The 24,510-nt window shown below is 42.5% G+C and overlaps 1 protein-coding gene across 1 annotated transcript in view; it reads right to left on the reverse strand.

Moving 5' to 3' along the window:
- Positions 1-4,923: 4,923 nt before the first annotated feature.
- Positions 4,924-24,510, reverse strand: part of ADCY3 (adenylate cyclase 3) — a 267,206-nt gene continuing 247,619 nt past the window's right edge. Inside the window, exons 18-20 of the mRNA XM_033937148.1 lie at positions 22,817-22,943; positions 13,275-13,399; positions 4,924-6,968 (exon numbers count right to left, since the gene is read on the reverse strand). Of these exons, the coding sequence (XP_033793039.1) occupies positions 6,786-6,968; positions 13,275-13,399; positions 22,817-22,943 (435 nt within the window). The 3' untranslated portion in view covers positions 4,924-6,785. The remainder of the gene's footprint in view (positions 6,969-13,274; positions 13,400-22,816; positions 22,944-24,510) is intronic.

Here is a 24,510-nt window from a genome sequence, read left to right on the forward strand (position 1 = left end):
TTCAGAAGTTGCAGTGGCTGGTACCAGTGTTGCAGCGATACCGCGGACATCTGATGAGTTGGTGCATTCATTACTTACTGCTTTAGGGGAGGTTCGGGCAGGTGAGGAGGGGGGACTCGTCAAGAGAGGGACAATCTTTGGGTTTCCGGCATTCCGGGAAAAAGTCGCTGCGTAAAAGTTTATGGGATAAAAAATTTTTGAAACGCTTGAGACATGTAGTTAAACGCATGGATTCTGAGAAGTGTCAGCGGCGTTTGGTTGGGACGGATCCATTGTCGGTATGGGAGTCTACTGACTCTTTGGGGGTCCTCAGAGTCTTCTTCCTCTTCTTCGGAGGAGGAAGTGTTGATTAGTTCTGTACAGCCAAGTGTTGGTGGATCTCGTCCGAGTGAGGGTGGTGCGTCGGGATTATCTAGGAAGGGTCATACATTGTGCGCTATTGCCCCCTTAGATTGTCATATTTCTCCAAAGTGGAAGCGCAAGATTTTACAGGGCAAGTTTATTGATTTCTTTACCCTTTTAGCACACGAGAATACGGGGGTGCAGAATAAAGATGGCAGTAAAGCAGACGAAAAAAGAAAAGGGGGACGGGTAGCAAAGAATATCTTTAATTGGTTACTTGGATTTAATGTTTTATCTAGTGTTTTAGGTGAGGCTCGTCCGGAATTGTATTCAGGGTTATTGCGTTATGCGGATCTCATATTGAGGGCTTATAGGACATATGGGGGATGGTTTTGGCTTAATTATGATGAGCAGTTTCAGAAAAGTATGGTGCAGGATAAAGCGGATTGTTGGAGTGCGTGATGTTGATCTGTGGTTGGCGGAGATGACCCCTTCCCGGGGTGCATCCTTTCGGGCACAGGGCTCTGTGGGGGAACAGTTTGGGGGTGGAAACATTCACGGAGGGATGGGAGCTGGAGGTCCTCGTTGGGCTCCGCCAGCAGCGGGTGTCGGGGCAGAGGTGGGAGCTGGGAGAGGTGTTAGTGGAAAAGGGGGAAATTTGCCACCAGCATGTTTTCAGTTTAATGTGGGGCGATGTACCCGTACCACCTGTCGTTTCCGACACTGTTGTAGTCAGGGCGCGGGAGGTCACCCAGCCTTTCGTTGCTCAGGAGGCATGCAAATCAGTCGCAGGCAGTTTTCAGGAACTCCCGGATCTTTTGCTGCAAGGAGTGGTGGGCAAAGCTCCTTCCCCCATCAATAACTTGGTTTTACAGTTATGGTTGAATGTGTATCCCAATAGGGGGGATGCTTATCTTTTGGGGATGGGATTTTCGGAGGGTTTTCCAATACCATTTGATGGACTGCCCTTGCAGCATCGCTCCCGGAATGCTCCATCTGTCGCTTTGCATTCGGATGTGGTTTGTGCTAAGCTACAGAGGGAACTGAGTTTGGGTAGGATTGCGGGGCCTTTTAGGGCTCCTCCGTTCCATGAGTTTGTAGTATCCCCGTTAGGTATTATCCCAAAAAAGGAACCCGGTAGTTTTCGGCTAATACACAATCTGTCCTACCCAGCGGGTTCTAGTGTTAATGATTTTATTGATCCACTTCTCTGTAGAGTACAGTATGCCTCTTTTGATGAGGCGGTTGCGTTGATGCGGACATTTGGTCAGGGGTCTTGATGGCTAAGGCAGACATCGAATCAGCATTCCGTTTGTTGCCAGTACATCCTACTGCATTTCACTTATTAAGATTTCAATTTGAGGGTGCATATTATTTCGACAAATGTATGCCAATGGGATGTTCTATTTCATGTAATTACTTTGAGGCATTTTCCACCTTTGTACATTGGGTGGTCAGACAAGTGAGTGGGATGAGTTCTATTGTCCATTATTTGGATGATTTTTTATTTGTTGGAGCTCCGGCTTCCAAGGAATGTGCTGTTTTGATGTCTGCCTTTCAAGCTGTAACAGAAGCATTAGGGATTCCGTTGGCTCATGATAAGTGTGAAGGGCTTGTGACAGCTTTAATATTTTTGGGGATTGAATTGGATTCAATTCGGATGGAATCCCGTCTTCCTAGGGGAAAAGTGGAAGCTTTGGTTGAAGTTATTGGCTCAGCCTGTGTACGGAAGAAATTGAGTTTATGAGACATTCAAACATTGGTAGGCCATTTCAATTTTGCTGCTAGAGTCATTCCGAAGGGGAGAGTATTTTCGCGGCGATTGGCATTACTGTCGGTGGGTTTGAACAAGTCGCACCATAAAGTTCGTTTGACACGGGCGGTACGTGATGATTTGAGACTTTGGCATTCATTTTTGTTGTCATTTAATGGGGTGTCTATTTGGCAAGCTTCTGCTGTGTCTAGTTCGGATCTGCAATTGTTTACAGATGCCTCAGGAGAGATGGGATTTGGTGTGTTTTTCAGCGGGGCTTGGTGTGCTCATCCATGGCCCCATTGGTGGCAATCATTTGGATTATGTGTCAATATCGCGTTACTTGAATTGTTTCCGGTCTGGGTAGTGTTGGATACTTGGGATGTGAGGTTGGCCAACAAAAAAGTGGTCATCTAATCCGACAATATGGCGGTGGTTTCAGCTCTTAATCGCCAGTCGGCTAAATGCGCCAGATTGGTGGCATTGTTGAGACTCATTGTGTTAGCTTGTCTGCGCCTGAATGTCTGTTTGTCAGCACGGCATGTGCCAGGGGTGTGCAATGAAATCGCTGATGCCCTTTCTCATTTGCAGTGGTCCCGGTTTAGGGCGCTGGCTCCTACAGCGGATGGCTTCCCGACGCCCATGTGGGAGGAATTATGGGAGATCTTCCATCAGGGTCTTGCACCGATCCTTAGCCCCGAAGACCTGGAAATCTTATGCAGCTGGGTGGAAGCGTTTCATGTTCTTTTTGGACCAAGAAAAAGCGAGTTGGCAGTTCCCTGTCTCAGAACAGGCACTTGTGCAATTCATTGCTTATAGTGCACGGCAGGGTTGGTCGTTTGCGATGCTATCTCAAACAATGGCAAGTTTAGCTTTTGTGTCTCGTCTTTATCAGTGGCCTTATGTCACTGGCACATTTTTAGTTAAACAGATGTTGAAGAGCTATGCGCGAGCAGGAGTGGTGTACCGTCCGCGCTTGTGCCGCCGTCCTATTACTTCTGAAACTTTGGTTTTGCTGTGTAGTCAGCTTTCCAGCATTTGCTCCTCTGAGTATGAAGTCACATTGCGTCAATTAGCTTTTGTAGTGGCATTTTTTGCAGCATGTCGGGTTGGAGAGTTAGTAGCTTCATCGCAACGAGCCCTGGGGGACTCTGGTATGCTTTTGCAAGATGTCATTTTGGAGGAATCTTATTTGCAGTTACATTTCAGGAAGTCTAAAACGGATCAGGAGGGTAGAGGAGTATGGTCTGTATTGAGGAGGTCACATAATTTGGTGGTATGCCCGATTCGATTGGCTCACCTGTACAGTGCGCTACGGCCTTCTGAGGGACTTTATTGGTTGGTGCACTTGAATAGGTTACCTTTGACTCGTTATCAGTTTGTAGCCCTCTTAAAGAAGAGTGTGGCAGCCATGGAGTATGATTCTCGCGAATTTGGAACACATTCCTTTCGCATTGGAGCAGCCACTTCGGCAGCGCTTTCTGGGGCCCCTGCTGCACTGAATCAACGAGTGGGACGGTGGCGTTCCAGTCAATATAAGGGTTATGTGAGGGACGCTTTATAATGGAGTGGTGTGATGCTGATGTTTTTAGTTTGTTTTTTGCAGATCCTCGACCACTTCTACCTTTGTCTACGGATACATGCGTTTGGCTTTGTGGACACTCTCACATGTTTTGGGCCCATAAGCATGCCCGTGAATCCAGATGGGGCCACAATCTGGGCTTGGCTGAGGCTGGCATCCTAATTCTCTGGCTTACCATTCGAGGAATGATTTGGGAGCAGCTGTTGCCTACCTTGCATCAAGCTCATCGTTTCTCATCTCCAGTGCTTATCTTAGTGCATTTGGGGGGTAACGATTTATGCTCCTTAACAGGAGTGGCATTAATTCGGCAGATAAAACAAGATTTACTGTCTGTTGCCTGCTCCTTCCCAGCAGTGCGTATTGTTTGGTTGCATATTCTTCCTCATCGTTGCTGGAAGGGAGCATGGAAGCCTGCTGCGATTGAGCGTCTTCGCAGGCGAGTGAATGCAGAAGTTTCTAAATTTGTAGCTATGATGGAGGGTCTGGTATTGGTCCATGACCTCATCTCTGTGGATTGCCCGGGCTTATTTCGCCTGGATGGGGTGCATTTATCTTTAATTGGGGTTAATATTTTTCTCAGCGAGATTCAAGATTTGTTACAACATTGTTTAGTGGGCTAGATGGCTGCAGTCGTGGGGGAGGGGGGAACAGTGACAAGAAGTTCTGTCACTGCTGGTGGCCTAAGGGTAGAGCCTTTATTAGAGGAAAATTTAATTGGAAGACCTATGATGGTGAATTGTAAATATGTCCTCGTGGGCGACACTGCCACGAGTTGAGGTGGCTTGACGACACCATAAGTCACCGGGAGTTAAACAAAAGTTTGGATAAGGAAGCTAGTGTCGGTACCGAGCAGCTCTTGGAAGTAAATCTTAAATGGTTAAATGTGGAATTTGGTTATGTTTATAAAAGTTTCAAAATTAATGTTTGCAATAATATGAAATAAAGCTGCGGCCAATATTTGCCCAACTGAACGATGTATGATTTATTATTGAGAAGTGAATGTATTTTTGAAAGGCTGATGTATGAGTCCCAATGTTGGATTTGGAATAGTAAGTGGAGAAGCGGAATTTACAACTTTGAAAATAGCCAAGTTTTCAGACGTTTCCCAAGATGGTTAGCAAAAATACCTTGCATTTTTAAATGTAATGATATTTAATCCTCAGTCAGCCATCCAGTTAATAGCAACTATGCCAAAATTAAAGCATAAATCACACAAGAAAAGTGAAAATAGAAAAAATCTTTATTTAAAAAAAAAAAAAAAAAAAAGACTACAGTGAAACCCCATTATAATGAATGCTTCCAGAAGCCCCACTTTCCAATCTCGATTGTTTCAGTGGAACAAATCTCCTTTTATTGTGACTAACTGCTGAGCAAAACAGGTTAAGTTAATGGTCATAAAATTCTCATCTGAACCTCTCATTTGTTTGACATTTCAATTGCTTACACAAAAATAAAGTAATTCACAATTATGTTATAACAAAGCAAGCTAGAAATTTTATAGGAACATTTGTGGTGGCTTTAAATTTCATGCAAAATGCACTTGGTATTTTAATGTTTCACATAAATTAGGGAGGAACCTGCTCTCCTGCTAGAGTGATCTGTTTTATGACAAATACAAGCTTGCTATAAGAGGGATCCACTGTATCTGATAACATCACATGCGTGTGCCAAAGAATGGAGACTAAATAATTCTACATTTTGTTATAACAGTATTATAAATGTCAGAACTTTTGAAAACAATATTTGCTTCGTATGCTTTTGACTCAACAGAGCTAAATGCCTATTTTCAAATAATGATGATGGTGGTGGTGAAAAATGTTTTGATTGGTTTATTTCCTACTGAAGGAGAGCTACCATGACAATGTCTTTCTCAAAGCTGTTTTCAAAAATATGCCCTCCTCCATATTGGGTCATAAAATCATTTTATTTTTTTAATTAGAAGTGCACCACCAACCACAGCCCACATCAAACAGAGCCAAGTGTCAAAATAGCTGATAACATCAGAGTTTGAATGTGTACATACCAATCTCAAAGCACTACCATCACCCATCGAGTAGTTTTGTTCTAGCATGGTAGTTCAGTTTTAGCAATGTATTGCAAATAAGCAGTGATAGGAGAGTATTAGAATAACATTTCAGCTTCAGGAGACAAGAATCAAATTTGGTCTAACACAGTAACAACATAGTAGATGATGACAGATTAAAGACCTGATCGGTCCATAACAGAGATTGAGAAAAGATGTCATATTGATATATGGTTTTGAACAAAATATTGGATGAAAGCCTTAATAAAACAGTCTTGTTCTTTATCAATACCTGGAAATTTTTCCTTTTAAAGCAACAGTAAAGAAGACAGAATGCAAGGTTGTATTTTAAGAGAAACTGCTTGCTGTGTAAGACAAAAATATAAATGTAGAAGATTTGCTTTATATATTTATGTATATATTTATATATATAATTATTTTCCTCAAAGACAACTTTTTTAAAATCCAAATAAAAGGAAATATATTGCACTTTCTCTGATTTTCATTAATAAATGATCATGAGAGATGAGTTTTGTATGATGTAACAGACTGAAAGCCTGTTAGATTTCCACCCATCCCAATAAACAAGAGATCTCTTCCCTGTGCCAACCCAAGTTCATTGCTTTTACTGGTATGACATCCTGCAGGACAAATTCAGAACACCTGCTTTGCTTTTCATTGCCTTAGTTGACTAATACTAACAAGTAACGGTACATTTGAGCTCTTCGTCCGGGTGCCTCCTGGTTAAAACCAAAACAAAACCCTCCAAACAAAAAATGTATGGTATTTCCTTCTCACTATCAGCACATTTTTTCCTATGGAGCAGCAGGAACAAAGGAAGTGAAAGCTCATAGTGAACTTTAGGAGGAGGGACTGAAGCTGCATATGCAAAGGTAAACAAGCAGACACACCGAGAATGAACCTCCAGTAAAGAATGTGATTAAAGGTGAGTTGTAATTTAGAGGGTCTTTTTCCTAAAATTTCTGGAATGTTCATGTGTGCCATTTTCCTATAGCAGCATCTGTTTTCCACTTTTTTAAAATTGTTGTTAAAGCCCAGCCAACTAGCAGATGGAGGAAACATTGTCAGGAATTGTCCACTACTTGATGTGGAAGAGTCACTGAAGAACCATTGATAAAAGAGCCTTGTTTCTCCCGCCCTTTCATGAAAAAGGTGAGCAGCTCCCCTTTGCCCTTGACATAAACGTGTCCTCTGCGCACAAATCTGAAGCCATATTCCTTCAAGATATCTTTGGTATCCTCCACCACCTGTGAGGGAAAAATAACAGATGAGTTATATCGATACTGAGTTCTTGCAGTATGAGTTAGTCATAAATCAGGGCAGAGGCATGATAGGATGTGGTAAAGGGGAGGCTCTTACAAACTCTGCTGCACCACAGCCTAACTCAAAGATAGCCAGTGTTGTTCAAAGTACTTAAGTACAAGTAAAAGTATAGTGAAGAACACATTAAAAAATTATATTGCCTAATATAATACGAGGATAAAACAAAAAGTAAAGGCAAAATACATTCAATGGCTTTAATAGAAGTAACTGTGAGTTCAAATATCCTCTAGCAATAATAAACTTTTAATGATTTTAACAGGAGTTGCCATTCAACAAATAACTTATAACTGGAAAGATTGCAAAAGTTTAAATTATTGTTTTTGGTGGAATTCGGTGTGCCACGTGTATAAAATGGAAAGAACATTAGCTGTTAAAAAAGGATATTTTAATAAATTTAAGGATGTTTGGGGCCATTAATAAATTATTATAATGAATAATTAGCATTTTTTCCCAATTAATATATATGTTTGGGAGGGAGGATGGGTTTTTGGTTTTTACTGATAAATATGAAGCGAATGATATAAGTTATTATACTATGTGATATTTATTTGTATAATTTGTTTCATAAGGGGAGGGTTGGGGTTAATTCCTTTTTGTGAGAAATTTGTAGAGTTTCAAGTGGAGTTGTATATTATTTGATGGTTTTCTGTACACTTGCTGTAAAATTTAAAATGAATAAAGATATATATAAAAAAAAAAAGAAGTAACTGTGAGCAATCAAACATATCCCTTTTCCACATAGTCCCCATGCAAGACGACACATTTGTTATATCATTCAACTAGCTTCTGCATTCATGCAGAGAAGTTTTTCGGCTGCTCCTGAAGCCAGGTGAACATCGCTTCCTTCATCACGCTTTCTTTTGCTCTCCCATGTCTCGTCGCCAGTGACAGTTTTTTCCAGAATACTCAGATCGTCTTCACACTGTCTCAGGAGCTGGGTCGCACCCTCCACATCCTGTTGCTTGTGCAGATCAGTAACCTGTTTGGGATCCCATCATGCGCAGACTTTCCTGTATCCCAAGTCATCATGTGTTATGGCAAATGCAGACCCATAGCTGGTATCAAAATTTGCAGCCAGTTGAGAGACTGTTCTCTGTTGCTCTTCTCTAATCAAGGTATCAGCCCTGTCAATGTTCTCTTGTGCACAATGTTGATGGGTGACCTGTTCTTCCCGCTTTAAACCTTTTTACCCACTCATAAACCTTTCATTGATTCATGGTGCTATGTCCATTCTGAGTCAATATTCGACGGTGAATTTCCACAGGGTTCACTTCCTCTGCCCAAAGAAGTGCACTATTGCACATTATTCTTTAATGGTGCAATCTTGCAATGGAATGTCCATGTTTCTGATCTTATGACTAAAGGCCGAGCACTGCACTGTGCACGGGACAAACTATCCACAACAGGTAATGTATGAGTACATTTGTTGCATTGTGCTAGCTCTGTTCTGGTTATCGCATAATTTAATAATTGCCTTTAATTTTTGATTCACCCATGTACTTACTGTAACTACAATGAATGCAAATGTTTTTCTCTCAACAGCTTTATTGCTCTACAAGTTAATCCACTTTGCTTTAAGTAAAACTAAATTTTGAAAATGACTGTCACTCATGCAAGTGTGCTTGTGAGTCCTCAAACCAGCACAGCTACTAAAAAGATGTTCGGGAAATGGATTGTTCAGTCTGGTAAAACATCCCTGCAAATCAGGCCAGGCTGCATTATTACTGATGTCTTCTGACTGGATCTGCAGATATTGATCAAGGGAATCTGTCTGAACCCTTTGGGCTAGATTCACTTAAATCGCTGTTGGCCAATTCTCTGGCTGATTTTCCAACAGCAAGTGAATCATTATCAAGTTTGCATGCAAATGATTTGCACAGAGGTGCAAATCATTTGCATGCAAACCAACTGACTCAGTCACTCAGTGAGCAATTGACACATGCGCAGAGTCCTAACAGTAGTGACGGGAAGCAGCATCCTATCACTGCAGACAGGGTTTCTGCTTTTTTTTTTAATGGAACAGATGTTCTACGCAACTTAAACACGCACCATGTATTGCATTAAAAAAGCCCCCTGCGCTAGCACCCCGAGTCACCCTCTCCTCCAAACCCAAAAAAGATGGCAGGAGGGAAGCTCACTCCCTCCTGCCAGGAAAGACCCCTCCCTGGTGCATCATTTGATGCATGGGGAGGGGCCTAAGGCCTTGATTGGCTCAGACGCCTCAGGCTCCTCCCTTAGGAAGGAGCCTAAGGAAGTCCCTGATTGGCCAGTTTGGTGCAATAACAAATCACTAGATCCAATCTGTCTCTTTCATCGGTCTTGGACTACCTTCTACATCTTTCTGACTCTGGTCTAAAAACTACTTCATTCAGAGTTCATCTTGTGCCATTAATGCTTTTCACAGTCAAACAGACAAAAAAACATTGTCTGTACATCCTTTGATTTCAAGATTCTTGAAAGGCCATCTCAATACCAGGCCTCCAATAAACCTCCTCCATTGACTTGGGATCTTAATGTTGTACTTTCAACTCTGATGAAGCCACCATTTGATCCTTTTTCAACTTCATCTCTGAAACATCTAACCTGTAAAGTGATTTTCCTTGTAGCTATCATGTCTACATGTCAAGTCAGTGAACTTCAAGTGCTTGTATCAGATCCAGCTTATACAAGATTCTACCATGACAAAACAGTTCTTTGAATTCATCCTTAAATTCCTCTCAGAGACCGTCTCAGAATTTAATCTAAACCAAGCTATAGTTCTCCAAACTAGATTCTCACCCTGGTAAAGCTGCACTCCACACACTGGATTGTAAACGTGCTCTTGCTTATTACTTGAAGTCCTCACAGGACTGATCTACTGATCACGACACCAGACTACAAAACTTTCAGAAAAGAAATAAAAACCCTACTATTCAAGAAATACATCAAAACAAACTAACACCGCAGGAAGCACTTCAGTCCCCCGAAGTAACCCGTTCAACTCTAACTCTTCTGGAAATGTCCAGATAACCTCTTATGTAATCTACCTTGAACCGCAAGGTAATGGTAGAATAAAAGTCACTAATGTAATATAATACCTTCACATACCACTATTGCCTGGACATTCATTCCAGAAGGGATAGTTAGTTCTGTCAAACAGTTCTACAAAACTTATTTTCTACTTAGAAGCCAACTTCCCTCCACATTCTGTTGGTTTCACAGGGCTAATGGTGATTATCACTAGCCCTCTTCTCAGAGGCATGATCCTGGTAGCTAGGGAGTCCCACATGAGAGAATATGCTGCCTGCTTGTCCTTGAATAAAGCAAAGTTACTTACCTGTAGCAGGTGTTAGCCAAGGACAGCCAGCAGATATTCTCACAACCCTCTCATCTCCCCTGTTTGACTTCTTAGCTTTGTAACTGAATTGCCGTAAGCTGGCAGTGGATGGGAAGGCACTACGCATGTGCGGTACGGGCAGTTTGAGATTTTTTACTTTTAAAAGTGACAGTACACTTTTGCACTGGCCGTAATGGGCTGCATGGATGATGATGATGATGCCCACTTGTGAGAATATTTGCCTGCTGTCCTCAGATAACAGGTAAGTAACTGTTTATTTGAATGTTCTTCCATACTGTCCATTATGGTATCATTTGTATTGTACTGATGCTTATCATATTTCTGTTACATAATTGTTCTACAGTGGTGTTCTGTATATTTCTAACGCTTTCATATTAATCCAAGGGTTCTCAACTCAGTCCTTGGGACACCTAACCAGTCAAGTTTTCAGAATATCTGCAATGAATACAAGAATTTGCATGTACTACCATCATTTTCTGCAAATCTATCTCACGCATATTCAAAACCTGACTGGCTAGTTACATCCTGAGGATTGAGTTGAGACCCCTGTATTAATCCTATTACTAGGGGGGATCCTTTTTGTTATGCTAGAGGATTTAGTGTGTGCCAATGAATTAGTGTGTGTTAAAGTGCCATTCAGCAAATGCACACACAGTGGGCTGTGTGGCATTTAGTGCATGCTAAATCCATTAGTGCAAACAGCTTCACCATCTCCAGCTAACCCCTCCATACGCAATGCTTGCAGAGCACACAAAGATATACAAACACATGAATTACAAATGTACTGCGGTTTAAGTTATTCATATACTGTTATGTATTGTGTTTTGTGTTATTTCTACTGCGCACTATTTTGACTGAATTGTACTGTTTTCTTATTGATTGTTATATATTCCCTCTCCCCTCTCCCTTTGTTTCTCCTCTGTATTCTTTTCTTTAAAAATATTGTATTTTGCCCCCTTTTTCCTTATTGTATCATCTATTGCTTTTTTTTTGGGGGGGGGGTTGTTTATGGTTGATGTTTGGAATTCCCCATATTTGTATTTACTTTTATTGTAAACCGCTTAGACTTACAATATATCAAGATTTGAATAGATTTGAAACTTATATTACCAACTAATATCTCTTGCTTTGGATAGGGCCACATTAAGGCACTAGCAAAGTAGGAACATACCTAAGGTCTGGCGGTTAGAACTGGCAACATGTCTAGATCCCCTTAGTTAGACTTAAAAAATACTGTTTGCAACTCACCGGTCCTCTCCCCCCCCCCCCCCCCAACACACACACACACACACACTTATACACACACGTTCCCTGGGCAAGTGAGCTTGATCTGCCTCTATCCAGGGTAAATAGAAGCAGAAAAGGTGGGTAGGGTCCAGTCGATGGGAAGGTGATGGGAGAGGGACACTGGAAGACAGCTTTAGTCACAGGAAGGGACATGGTGAGTCCTGTACTACATAAATAAAGTTTCTGCATATAGTGGGAGATGAAAGAGAAATTAAGCCCCATCCCCCTTCCCAAATTAGAAAAGCAGTTCTAATAGTTGCAACATGCAAACATTGATTGAGTCACAGTAACATAGCAATTACGGATGTAGCTGGGTTACCATGTGGTGGAGCTGAGGGTGACCTAAGGGATGAGTACAGAAGTCATTTTTAGGCATCTATGGCTAAAACTTAAAATCTCCAAAATCTTCACCCAAAGGAAAAAGTATTAAGGTTCTCATGCTCATGCTTTGTAGCTCTAGTGGAAATTTGGTGGACTCTACTGTACCTGCATAGTTTTGAAAACTGCCCCGCTTGGGTAATAATAAACAGTATAGTGCTTAATTATGTACAGCACACTGCAAGTAACCTCATATGGAGAAATTTCACAAATACACATATTCCAAGCGTCTATGTACTGTTTGAAAATGGAGTTCTTTTCTGTGTGTTTTATTTTGTAAACTGCTCCAGTGGTATTAGCGAGGGGCAGTATATAAGCTTTTTTAATAAACATAAACATACTAAGACCAAAGTTGCATGCGCAAATCTGTGCAAACCAATCAGTGCTGATAATTGCCAATTAGCCAGCAATTGTTGGCATTACTTAGAACTAACTTTCTAGGTGCATTTTATAAAGTGGTGCAAATAAATTCTACGGTGTGGATCTCAAAAGGAGGCATGGCCGGTCATGGACATTCCTAAAAGTTAGGTGCGGTGTTAGAATACTCCTGATTTAGGCACTGGCATTTATGCCTGGTCGTCACTGACATAAATGGCTACGTCTAAATGTTAGTATACAACCTAAATAAATAACCCAAAATACAAAAACTATTACACACCACTCATTTCAGAGATTACCCCATGTGTCTTACAATCAGATGACTATCGTTAAGAATAAGTCTTTTGATCCAGAAATTTGAAAATATGGAGGAAAAAAAACAAAAATTTATAAAAAAATTATTAGAAAAAAATAGTAACGATATCACCAGGTTTTTTGGCCAATGATTGGAGCAGGAGCAATAACACTACGCTGATGGGTTCAGTTAGTGATTTCACAACTGTCCATAGGCTCCAGTTCTGAGGCCTATAAGAAATATCTGAGAGAGTGATTTAGAGTTGCTAGTTGCATTTTTTGAAATGAGTGGTGTGTAATAGTTTTTGTATTTTACGTCTAAATGTTAGTCATGTGACGGGCGCTATGTATATTCTATAAATTGTGCCTAACTCTGAAGGTGGAAAACAGTACTAAGTGCAGAGTTTTTTCAACACTGATTATTTTACGTGACATATATAGAGTTTAGTCCAAAGTACACTTATAAGTGAGAAACCTGTGCATGCATTTGTTGCGCATCTGAAACGGCCCAGTTCTTCCATACACTGTGGCAGCGAGCGTGCATAGAATATTATACCTGTATATTTCCCATGACCCCTGTTGACTCCATTCTGCTGGCGACATTCACTGTGTTCCCCCAAATGTCGTAATGTGGTTTACGTGCACCAATTACTCCAGCCAGCACTCCTCCTTTATTCAAACCTAAGGAAGAACAACATAAACAAAAATCTGTACCTGCATTTTATGCTAGAATGATTTCTCTGTGCTGTTTTAATATCTGGGTAGTTCCATTTTGATTATGCAGACGTTTAATAGAATAAGCCTTGAGCTGTATTTCAGCTAACTGTATAGCCTGTTCTTAGTAAGTATTTAATATTACAATATACACCCTTACACCTGAGAGCTGGTTACTTGTGAACCTTAATCTAAGTGCATATTAGTATGGTTTGCTTTTACATGTAACTTTGGGGCCATTGTACTTCAGTGTAGTTAACTCATGAATTAGCACATGCTGTTATGAGCAAAATAGTATTTACAGAGTGGCATAATAATTAGTTCACGCTGATTTGTGTGTTAACTGCATGCTGTCTTATGTGGACAGAACTGGGTGGATTACGGGTGGAGAATGGTGTGGACTGCACACTGCAGTATTTATTTACTCAATTTTCTATACCGTTCTCCTAGGAGAGCTCAGAACGGTGTACATGAATTTATTCAGGTACTCAAGCATTTTTCCCTGTCTGTCCCGGTGGGCTCACAATCTATCCAGTGTACCTGGGGCAACGGGGGGATTAAGTGACTTGCCCAGGGTCAAAAGGTGTCGCGTAGGTTTGAACCCACAACCCCAGGGTGCTGAGGCTGTAGCTTTAACCACTGTGCCACACTCCATTAAGTGCACCCATACCAATTGTGCAGTTGGTATGGGTGCACTTAATGCTTCTTCAAGAGGACTCGAGTGCATTCATGCTAATTACAAATGGTACTATTGTATGGTAAAAACATTTCAATGCATTAACTATGCATGCTACCAGCAATTACTTATATGTGCTAATACAGTGGTACCTTGGTTTATGAGCATAATTCGTTCCAGAAGCATGCTCGTAATCCAAAGTACTCATATATCAAAGCAACTTTCCCCATAGGCCATAATGGCAATGCTGGCAATTCGTTCCAGAACCCAAAAGGTGGCGAGGGGTGGCCCAGGGGTGTGTACCTGTCAGATGCTGGGTCTCTAGGAAACGCCTCCTCCGTCCGCAAGCCGCTGGAGAACCCCTCAGTGCTGCTTTGGGGGGATGCCTCTTCCATCCGCCGGCCATCCTTCCACGCCAGGTGCCTTCCACATGTTGGAGAGCCTCTATCTGAGCCTACACAGCCGAGTGCCGTCCCACCTGTACGCTGCCTATGATCACGCACAACGTCTATGATTGACGTGCATGATCATACGCAACATGCAGGTGGGACGGCACTGGGCTGCGTAGGCTTAGACAGAGACTCTCCAACATGCAGAAGGCACCCGTTGTGGAAGGCTGGCCGGCGGACGGAAAAGGAATCCCCCTGAAGCAGCGTTATCGGGGCAGTGCTCGGTTTGCAAGACAAAAGTTTGCTGAGTGTTTTGTTCGTCTTGCAAAACACTCGAACACCGCGTTACTCGCAAACCGAGATTCCACTGTATTTGCTGTCAAGCGTGGGAAGTATTTCAAATGATTTTTATTGAAGGAACACATACAAAATACAAGAAAAATCAGAGCAATAGAGTCTACAAATCCAGCATAACAAGTACAGCCCAAACTCATACGGCTCTACTCTATAGAAAAAGGAGCTTGTCAAATGGCGTATCGGTCCTTAATTTGCATACCATAACAAACAAGCAAGGGAAGTAAAAAAAAATTACTCCACTTTAGTTCCTCTATAATGTAAATTAGCTAGAACTTCCTGGGAAAACCGGCTCTTGATTTTCTAGCCAGGCTTCTGTTCTTCGGGCCAGCAAGGTCTGAGAATGCCAGCTTCCACAAAGCTATTAACCAGAGAGAGACCGGTTGTTTTTCCCGACTCCAAACTGTTCTCTTCGCCTATAACACCACTCTTTCCTCTGTTCTAAATACCCTCGCCGTGTTCTGTAAGGTGCCCCAAACTCCAGCCTTGGCTAAACACTAAAATCTGCTATTTACGTTCCTGTGCCAGGTATGCTGAACAGCTCTGGCTCAAATCCCATACTCATGCTGACTTCATTCATTTCAAATTCCTTCTGACCGTCTTCCAATCCGCTCTCTCACCAAACACAATTACTATATTTGCCTGACTGACTCTCTCAGCTCCAACCCTCACCACCTCTTTCCTACTCTGAACTCTACTCAAGGTCTCCCCACATCAACCCCTCCTTCACTCTCCTCCCATACTATGGCTGAGTACTTCTACAACAAGGTTCACAAAATTAACCTTGCGTTCTCAACTGAGCCACCTCCCCCGGGGTGGTCTTGTCACCTTATCTTAAGAACATAAGAACATAAGCAGTGCCTCTGCCGGGTCAGACCACAGGTCCAACCTGCCCAGCAGTCCGCTCCCGCGGCGGCCCAAACAGGTCACGACCTGTCTGTATCACCAGAAGGGGCTCCCTTGCCACCTTGGTTTCTCATTTAAGTCCTGTCTTCCTATCGAAGTCCTAACCCTCCGGTCTTGCACATGCACGACCTGGTTTGGTTTCTATACTCATTACCTGATTAGCTTTCTATACTTGTGTTACATCCCAGCTCCTCCCTCAGTATCCCATGATCCCTTTATCCTTCAGGAATCCGTCCAATCCCTGTTTGAATCCCTGTACCGTACTCTGCCTGATCACTTCCTCCGGTAGCGCATTCCAAGTGTCCACGACCCTTTGGGTGAAAAAAAACTTCCTTGCGTTTGTTTTGAACCTATCTCCCTTCAGTTTCTCCGAATGCCCCCTCGTACCTGTTGTCCCCTTCAGTCTGAAGAATCTGTCCCTATCCACCCTCTCTATGCCCCTCATGATCTTGAAGGTCTCTATCATATCTCCCCTGAGCCTCCTCTTTTCCAGAGAGAAGAGCCCCAGCCTATCCAACCTCTCGGCGTATGGGCAGTGTTCCAGCCCTTTTACCATTTTCGTTGCTCTCCTTTGGACTCTCTCAAGTACCGCCATGTCCTTCTTGAGGTGTGGCGACCAATACTGAGCGCAGTATTCCAGATGTGGACGCACCATCGCTCGATATAATGGCATGATGACTTCCCGTGTTCTGGTTGTTATGCCCTTCTTTATGATGCCAAGCATCCTGTTGGCTTTTTTCGAGGCTGCTGCGCACTGTGCAGATGGCTTCAGTGATGCATCCACCAGCACACCCAAGTCTCTCTCAAGTCTGCTGTCTCCCAACAATACCCCCCCAATTTGTAGTTGAACAACGGGTTCTTTTTCCCTATATGCATGACCTTGCATTTGTCCACGTTAAAGCGCATTTGCCATTTGTTTGCCCAGTCTTCTAGCTTGTCCAGGTCTCTTTGAAGGTCCTCACACTCCTCCCTGGTCCTAACTCTGCCGCACAGTTTGGTATCGTCTGCAAATTTTATAACCTCGCACTTTGCCTCCTTTTCCAGGTCATTGATAAATATGTTAAAGAGTAATGGCCCCAGCACCGACCCCTGTGGTACACCGCTTGTGACTCCTCGCCAGTCAGAATATTGACCCTTTACTCCGACCCTCTGCAGTCTGCCCGACAACCAGTGCTTGATCCATCTGTGCACATCCCCTCCCACCCCGTGGTTCCACAGCTTCTTAAGCAGCCTTTCATGAGGCACCTTGTTGAAAGCCTTTTGAAAATCGAGGTAAATGATGTCTATGGGTTCCCCATTGTCCACCTGACTTTTCCTGAAATTACTGAGAAGGAAACTGCACATTTTCTTTCCTCCTCCAAAATCATCACTGTTCCTCTGATCTCATCCCCACCTATCTATTTACCAGAAGGACACGGTACTACTCGAAAGGGTCCAGAGAAGAGCGACTAAGATGGTTAAGGGGCTGGAGGAGTTGCCGTTCAGTGAAAGATTAGATAAACTGGTCCTTTTCTCCCTCAAACAGAGGAGATTGAGAGAGGACATGATCGAAATATTCAAGGTACTGAAGGGAATAGACTTAGTAGATAAGGACAGGTTGTTCACCCTCTCCAAGGTAGGGAGAACGAGAGGGCACTCTCTAAAATTGAAAGGGGATAGATTCCTTATGAACGTAAGGAAGTTCTTCTTCACTCAGAGAGTGGCAGAAATCTGGAATGCTCTTCCGGAGTCTGTCGTAGAGGAAAACACCCTCCAGGGATTCAAGACAAAGTTAGACAAGTTCCTGCTGAACCAGAACGTACACAGGTAGGGCTAGTCTCAGTTAGGGGGCTGGTCTTTGACTAAGGTCCGCCGCGTGAGCGGATGCTGGGCACAATGGACCACTGGTCTGACCCAACAGCAGCAATTCTTATGTTCACTATCTCCCCTATTGTCATCCTCTCTACCTGCCATATCCTCAACATATCACTCTCTACCACAACTGTGCCCAACTTCTTCAAACATGTCATTGTTACATCACTCCTCAAAAAAATCTCGCTGGACCCTACCTGACCTTCCAACTATCATCCTGTCTCCCTCCTTCCCTTCTTATCCAAGCTACTTGAACGTGCTGTTCACCACCATTGACTTTTTCATCTCAAGCTATCCTTGACCCGCTTCAATTGGACTTTTACCCTCTTCATTCTACTGAAACTGCCGTTACAAAAGTCTCCAATGACCTGCTTCTGGTCAAATCCAAAGGCCTCTACTCCGTGCTCATCGTTCTTGATCTATCTGCAGCTTTTGATACAATAAATCACCACCTACTCATTGATACGGTGTCCTCGCTTGGATTTCAGGGCTCTTTTATCTCATGATTTTCTTCCTATGTTTTCCAATGCACCTTTAACGTCTGCTATGGTGGATCCTTCTCCACCGCCTTCCCGCTGTCAGTCGGTGTATCTCAGGGCTCTGTCTTGGGACCACTTCTTTTCTCCATCTAAACTTCTTCACTTGGTGCTCTAATTTTCTCCCAAGGCTTTCAATATCACCTCTATGCTGATGACTCACAGATCTATCTCTCTACACCTGAAATCTCAACACATTCATAAGCTGCTATATCTAACTGCTTTGAAAATTAATCCCATAGTCACTTATTTCAATGTAAGAACATAAGAGCTGCCATACTGGAACAGAACGAAAATCCATCAAAACCAACCCAGGTCCCAAGTGCCTAGCTAGATCCCACGTGGTAAAACAAATTGTATGCTGCTTATATAGCTTTCAATCCTTAACCCTACTCATCTGCCCTCCAACCCAGCCCGCTGATTAACCGTTCCCCTTAACTGTATCTATGACATCCTGGTTGTCTGCCATGCTTGTTTAGATTGTAAGCTCTTTCAAGAAGGGACTGTTTTCTTACTCTTTGTGACTCTGTGCAGCGCTGTGTACGTCTGGTAGCGCTATAGAAATAATTAACAGTATCCTAGGAATAAGCAGTGGATTTCCCCAAGCTATCTCAATAATGGCCTATGGACTTATCTTTTAGGAAATTATCCAAACCTTTTTTAAACCCTGTTTAGCTAACTGACTTCCACAACAAAGAGAACAACAAAAAGTTCCACAGAATAGCAAGGGAGAGACAAAAACATAAAAAACTATGAGATCAAATTACTTGTATTATATTGTAGAATTTATTGTAATGATTCTTCACGATTAGTTCATATGGTGCAGGTAAGCAAATATCAATCCATATAACACACAGCAATGAATTACCATATTTTTATGCTCCATAAGACACACCTGACCATAAGACGCACCCTAGATTTAGAGGAGGAAAACCCAAGGGGTAACTTAAAGCCCTACCTCCTATATATACATTAGGTACATTAGGTAGATTGTGAGCCCGCCGGGACAGACAGGGAAAAATGCTTGAGTACCTGAATAAATTAACGTAAACCGTTCAGAGCTCCCCTGGGAGAACGGTATAGAAAAAATTTAATAAATAAAAAAAATATATCTGGCATCTCTCCTTTCCTTGCTCCCTCTCTCCCTCCCAATTATGAGCTAGATGCACAAAAGTCACTGATCGTCTAAGTCAGTGGTTCCCAATCCTGTCCTGGAGGACCACCAGGCCAATCGGGTTTTCAGGCTAGCCCTAATGAATATGCATGGAGCTTATTTGCATGCCTGTCACTTCCATTATATGCAAATCTTTCTCAGGTATATTCATTAGGGCTAGCCTGAAAACCCGATTGGCCAGGTGGTCCTCCAGGACAGAGTTGGAAACCACTAGTCTAAGTAGTATAGCGACCAATCGTATTTGTCAATCCAATGCCTAAAATGGCCCACTGCATGTTTTACCATGTGATTGCTCATTCTCCAAGCCGGGTATGCAAATGGGTCATTAATATTAAAATTCCATACAACCCAGTCCACTGATCGATGCTCTAACATCCCATAAACAAAAACAGCGATCACTCCTACCAACCCCCCATAAATCAACAGGTCTGGGTTTTTCTTTTTTTTTAATGGCACAGATATTGCACATGTGTTACATACACACAATATCTGTACAATAACCCCACCCCATGACTGCCCTCCCTGTCTGAGCCAATCAGGCTCCTCCCTCTGTATCTGATTGGCTTAGATGCCTAAGAACCCCCCCTCCCCTTGGGAGGGGCCTTAAGTGTTTGAGGCAATAAGGGCCTTAGGCCTCTCCCCATACATCACATGATGCACTGGGGAGGGGATGGCCCACCATTTTGGAATAGTGGGCCTTGGAGTAGGAGGGTCCAAGCATCCCTCCTGCTCTCAAATTCCCACAAAGGTGCAGGTAGGGGGTTCGGGGGAGGAGGTTAGGGGAAGCATCCAGTGGGCATCCCTCCCTTTTTGGGGGGAGGGGAGGAGGGAGAGAGGGGATGGTTTGCGGGGGGGCACCTGGCACGGAGGGCCTCTGTTGGCAGGAGGGAGTGGGGATCCCTCCTGCCATTTTTTGTTTTTGCGGGGGGGAGGGCTCTGTTGGGAGGAAGAAGTGGGCATCCCTCCTGCCATTTTTGCTGCCATGGGTGGGTCACCATGGCAGGAGGAAGTGGGCATCCCTCTTGTCAATTTTTGCTGGCACAGGGAGGGGTTTCCAGTGCCAGTTCATCAGGGGGTCATTGGAGAGGGCCGTCATCGGTGGGGGGGGGGGGGGGGCTATTTTCTTTTTTTTTATGGGACAGATAATGTGCATGTGTATCGCATGCATAATATCTGTGCCATAAAAAAATGAAAAAAAGCCAGGCAGACTTGTCTCTGTGGCAGCTGCGAGGAGGCAGGAGTGAGAAGGCTGCGCTCCTGCCACAAAGACTCCTAATGTACCACCAGGTACCTCAGTAGGCCCGGGGGAGGGGGAATCATGGAATTGGGAGGGAGATTAAATGGTCAGAGCCTGAAGAGGGGAGAGAACCTTTTCTATGGGTTGGGGGGAGAGATGAGAAGTGCAGAGACCTTGAAGGGATTGGAGGGAAGAAAAGCTACATCTTGTAAAATTTGGGTCAAACATTTTAGATAAATTGGCTCTTTGCTGTGAAAAGGTTCCAACCCCTGTACTAGACTTATGGCAATATAGAGCCAATGGCTGAACAACCACAAGTTTGAAAGATGCACAGTACCATCTTACCAAATGAAGCATCCTATGAACATCTAGGAAAGAAACTCTCAGATCACATGATATAGGAATTCTCTATACTGAACCCCCAATCATTTTGCTGCAAGAATTAGCTGAAAATGTATTTAAACTAATTTTGACATCGGCGCAAGACAAGTTTTATATTCATAAGGTTTGAAAATATGCATGCAAAAATTCCAACTGTTCATTTTGATTAGCCATGCACTGGGAAACCAGAGCAATTAGACTAGCTAAGAGACGAATGTACTATTCTTCTCAGACAGACATAAGCCGTGCAAAGTTAAGAATAATATTTTAGTCATTGAAAGGGGAAAAAACTCCAAGATGGCAATTAGGACACACGCGGAGCACGGGGTTCTCCTCTAGCCTCAGCTTGTCTGCCCTTTTTCCATTAACGATGTTTCCTGATTGCCAAATGTAGTTTAACGCGCTGGTATTTTTCTGGTGAGCATTGTTGGTGTTTTGCCCAACTGCTGCAAAGGTTTTTTTTTCTCTTACCAAGATGGGGAACTGCCCGGGAGCTCCAGAGGGCTGATTCAGACAATGCTGAACATCAGGACCTCATGTCAAGTGCAGGGAACACGTCCGACTTTGGGAGGCCCGCAAAATTCAGTTGTGAGCCTTAGTTCTGATCGGGGTTCCCTTAGCCTGATCCAGGGGCAGACTCCTCTCCAACCTGGAGAGAGTCTCATGGATAGTCAGGCAGAAAAGTCTGCCGAAGAAAACTGGCAACTGCTCAACCCCGGAGGAACAGTGGGTGGAAAGCTGGAAGGAGATGAAGATCCCACTGGAGCCCAGACATCGGCCCTCACCATGGAACCAGGAGAAGTTCTATCATTCAGCTCCCAGGTAAATAGCCATAGTGAAATGTTACAAAAACAAAGTGAGAGTTTAAAAAAGCATGAAGAACAAATTAATCAAATTAAAACCTTAGAAGTGGACATTATTAAAGAAAGAATTTATATCCAGAAAAAGTTGGAATATATTGAGAATAAACAGAAAAGACACAATCTAAGGATTTTGAACTTCCCCAAATCTCCAGTAATATCAGCAATTGAAATGGTTCGGAGATATTTGAAAGAGACTTTGCTAATACCAATGGAGAGTTTACCACCTATAATTAGGGCCCAATATATCTATTTGGGGAAGAAACAAGAGACTTGGGAGCAACAGGTGCAGAAATTAATTTAACTAACTTTCTGGAGAATTCACTTGAAGTAATAACTGAAAAATCTACTCTAATGGTGACATTTGCCTTAGAGTTCGATAGAGATTTAATATTTCTGACTTATTTTAGGCATATGAATGATAAATTTTTCGGTTCAACAATTCAAGTGTTCCCCGATTTATCTCAAGCAACACAAAAGAGAAGAAAATATTTCCTGTTATATAGATTAAGGGCCCAAGCCTTGGGGGCATCTTTTGTTTTGAAATTTCCTGCGAAATGCTGTATTTCCTTAGAGGGGAAAAACTATCTTTTCTTTGAACCGGAACAATTATTAGAGTTTATTGTGGCTAAAGAGGGAGGACGAGTGACTATTGGTCAAATAACATCCCCCCACAGTGTAACAAACTGGCTGTCGGATAATGTTCTCTAAGGCTGTCCTATATATATTTTTTCTTATTCCTGGATCCTTTATTTTGTGGACTAAATAATGAGTGATAATTTTCATATTCTTTCGTTGGATTTCACAATTCATGAATTTTCTAAATCTGTAATGTTTGCTTGTTTTCTATTTTGAAAATGTAATAAATAAATAAGAAAAAAGGAAGGGGTTAAAACCAAAACGTCCATCCTATTATAGCTTATTTTGCTTTCATGAATGCATTGCTGGCCATAATCTGACACTGTTGGCCACTTACACACAATGTAATTGTGATGATATTTGGGGTGGGGGGAAACTTACCTATTCGGAGCATGAAGTTATTAAAGGACTGGTAATTGATGTTCATTAGGGTCATTTTCATAGACAGGGCAAAGTCAGCCAGATCTGCTAAATGCTGCCAGCGCTCTTTTTCGGATGGTTCTTCTTTCTGGGGATAAATAAAGAGAAATGAATCGCACATTCATGGAGAAAAAAGGAGGATGGCTGTGAAATGTTAAGAGGCCTGCTGACAACATCGGACGACTTCAAAACATTCCGTAAAGAAATCAAAACCCTGCTTTTTAAAAAATTCATCCAAAAACCTTAAACCACTTCACCTACCTCCAGCTAAGTTCACCTACCTCCAGAAAATTCACCTACCTCGACTGAACTCATCTACCACCAGACAATCCTCCCCCAAGTATCACACCTAATCACCCTTCATATAAACAGACCATAAAAAGATTGTAATCTTGCCTACTCTAACTGTGTTCCATTTGCTAATATCACACTGCTAGGCACTGTCAGTTTTCTACCCAACCCATAAGATCCCCAAGAAAAAAAAAAAAAAAAAAAAATTTGTATCCTCACTGGAAAATGTCCAGTAAAATCCTCTGTAATGTGATCATCTCTGGAAATGTCCAGTCAAATCTTTTGTAATCCGCCTTGAACTGCAAGGTATAGGCGGAATAGAAATCCGTAATGTAATGTAATGTAATGTACTTTCCATTGCTAGGGTAAGGTTAGCCATTGTTTATCACTATTCATGTCTAGCTATATGTATGCACCAGCTAATTGTCCCATAATTTTTCTTCTTCTTTTTAACTTTTCCCTCAGATCTTCCCCTGCAGATGTGAGCTTGTATCCCCTCTTTTGATGATGCCAGGTAGAGAAGGCAGATGTCTTTTTCTCCCACCTGTGGCTCAATTACATCACTGTTATGACAAACCTGAGCCTCTACTGTCCTGTAGGACAAGAAACTTAAACAGAATTATCCCACCTAGCACCTACACTAGAGGAATAGCCCCCAACTTTCCTTATTTTATAAATAGGAGTTTGCTAAAAAAAAAAAAATAATAATAATTCTGTTGGTTTTCATTCAGCATATTATGGTAATGGCGGAATAGAAAATAGAAATCTCTAATGTAATGTAATATTATGACTGTGGTACTGTCATACAGGCAGGAGCTGATTCTGTAAAAGGTGCCTAACTTAATTGGCAAAATACTCTTAACAGCTTCAATAATTGGGGGAAAAAGATTTAATTGGGCGATAGGCACCTATCGCATGGTGCTTAGTGGCACCTAATGTCTAAGTGGGTGTTTCTATGGGCAGAGCGTGACTTAGGTGCTGCTAAGCGCCATTCTTCAAAAATGTAGGCACCTGAAATGTAGGCCTTTAAAACCCTTGCCTACATTTCAGGTGCCTAAGTTTTCACATAGGCGCTGTAAACGGCACCTAAGCGTGATTGACACAAGGCCAACGCCATTTTTCTAGGCACCGGCCGATTTAGGCACTGTTTATGGAATCAGTCCCATAGTGCTTACTGTAACTTTTTTATTTTACATTTTTGTAAATCAATTCTGTTTGTAATCTGCTTTGACCCTCATTGGTAGTTCGTGGAATATATTACTGTACTGTATATAGAGGACAATCATGAATCCATTAACATCTGTGTAGAATGTAACTAGCAGGAAAAACTGATGCTTTTGCTCACTATTTCTTATACACTTGGC

Source organism: Geotrypetes seraphini, chromosome 3 (assembly GCF_902459505.1).
Source record: "Geotrypetes seraphini chromosome 3, aGeoSer1.1, whole genome shotgun sequence".
Taxonomy (NCBI): domain Eukaryota; kingdom Metazoa; phylum Chordata; class Amphibia; order Gymnophiona; family Dermophiidae; genus Geotrypetes; species Geotrypetes seraphini.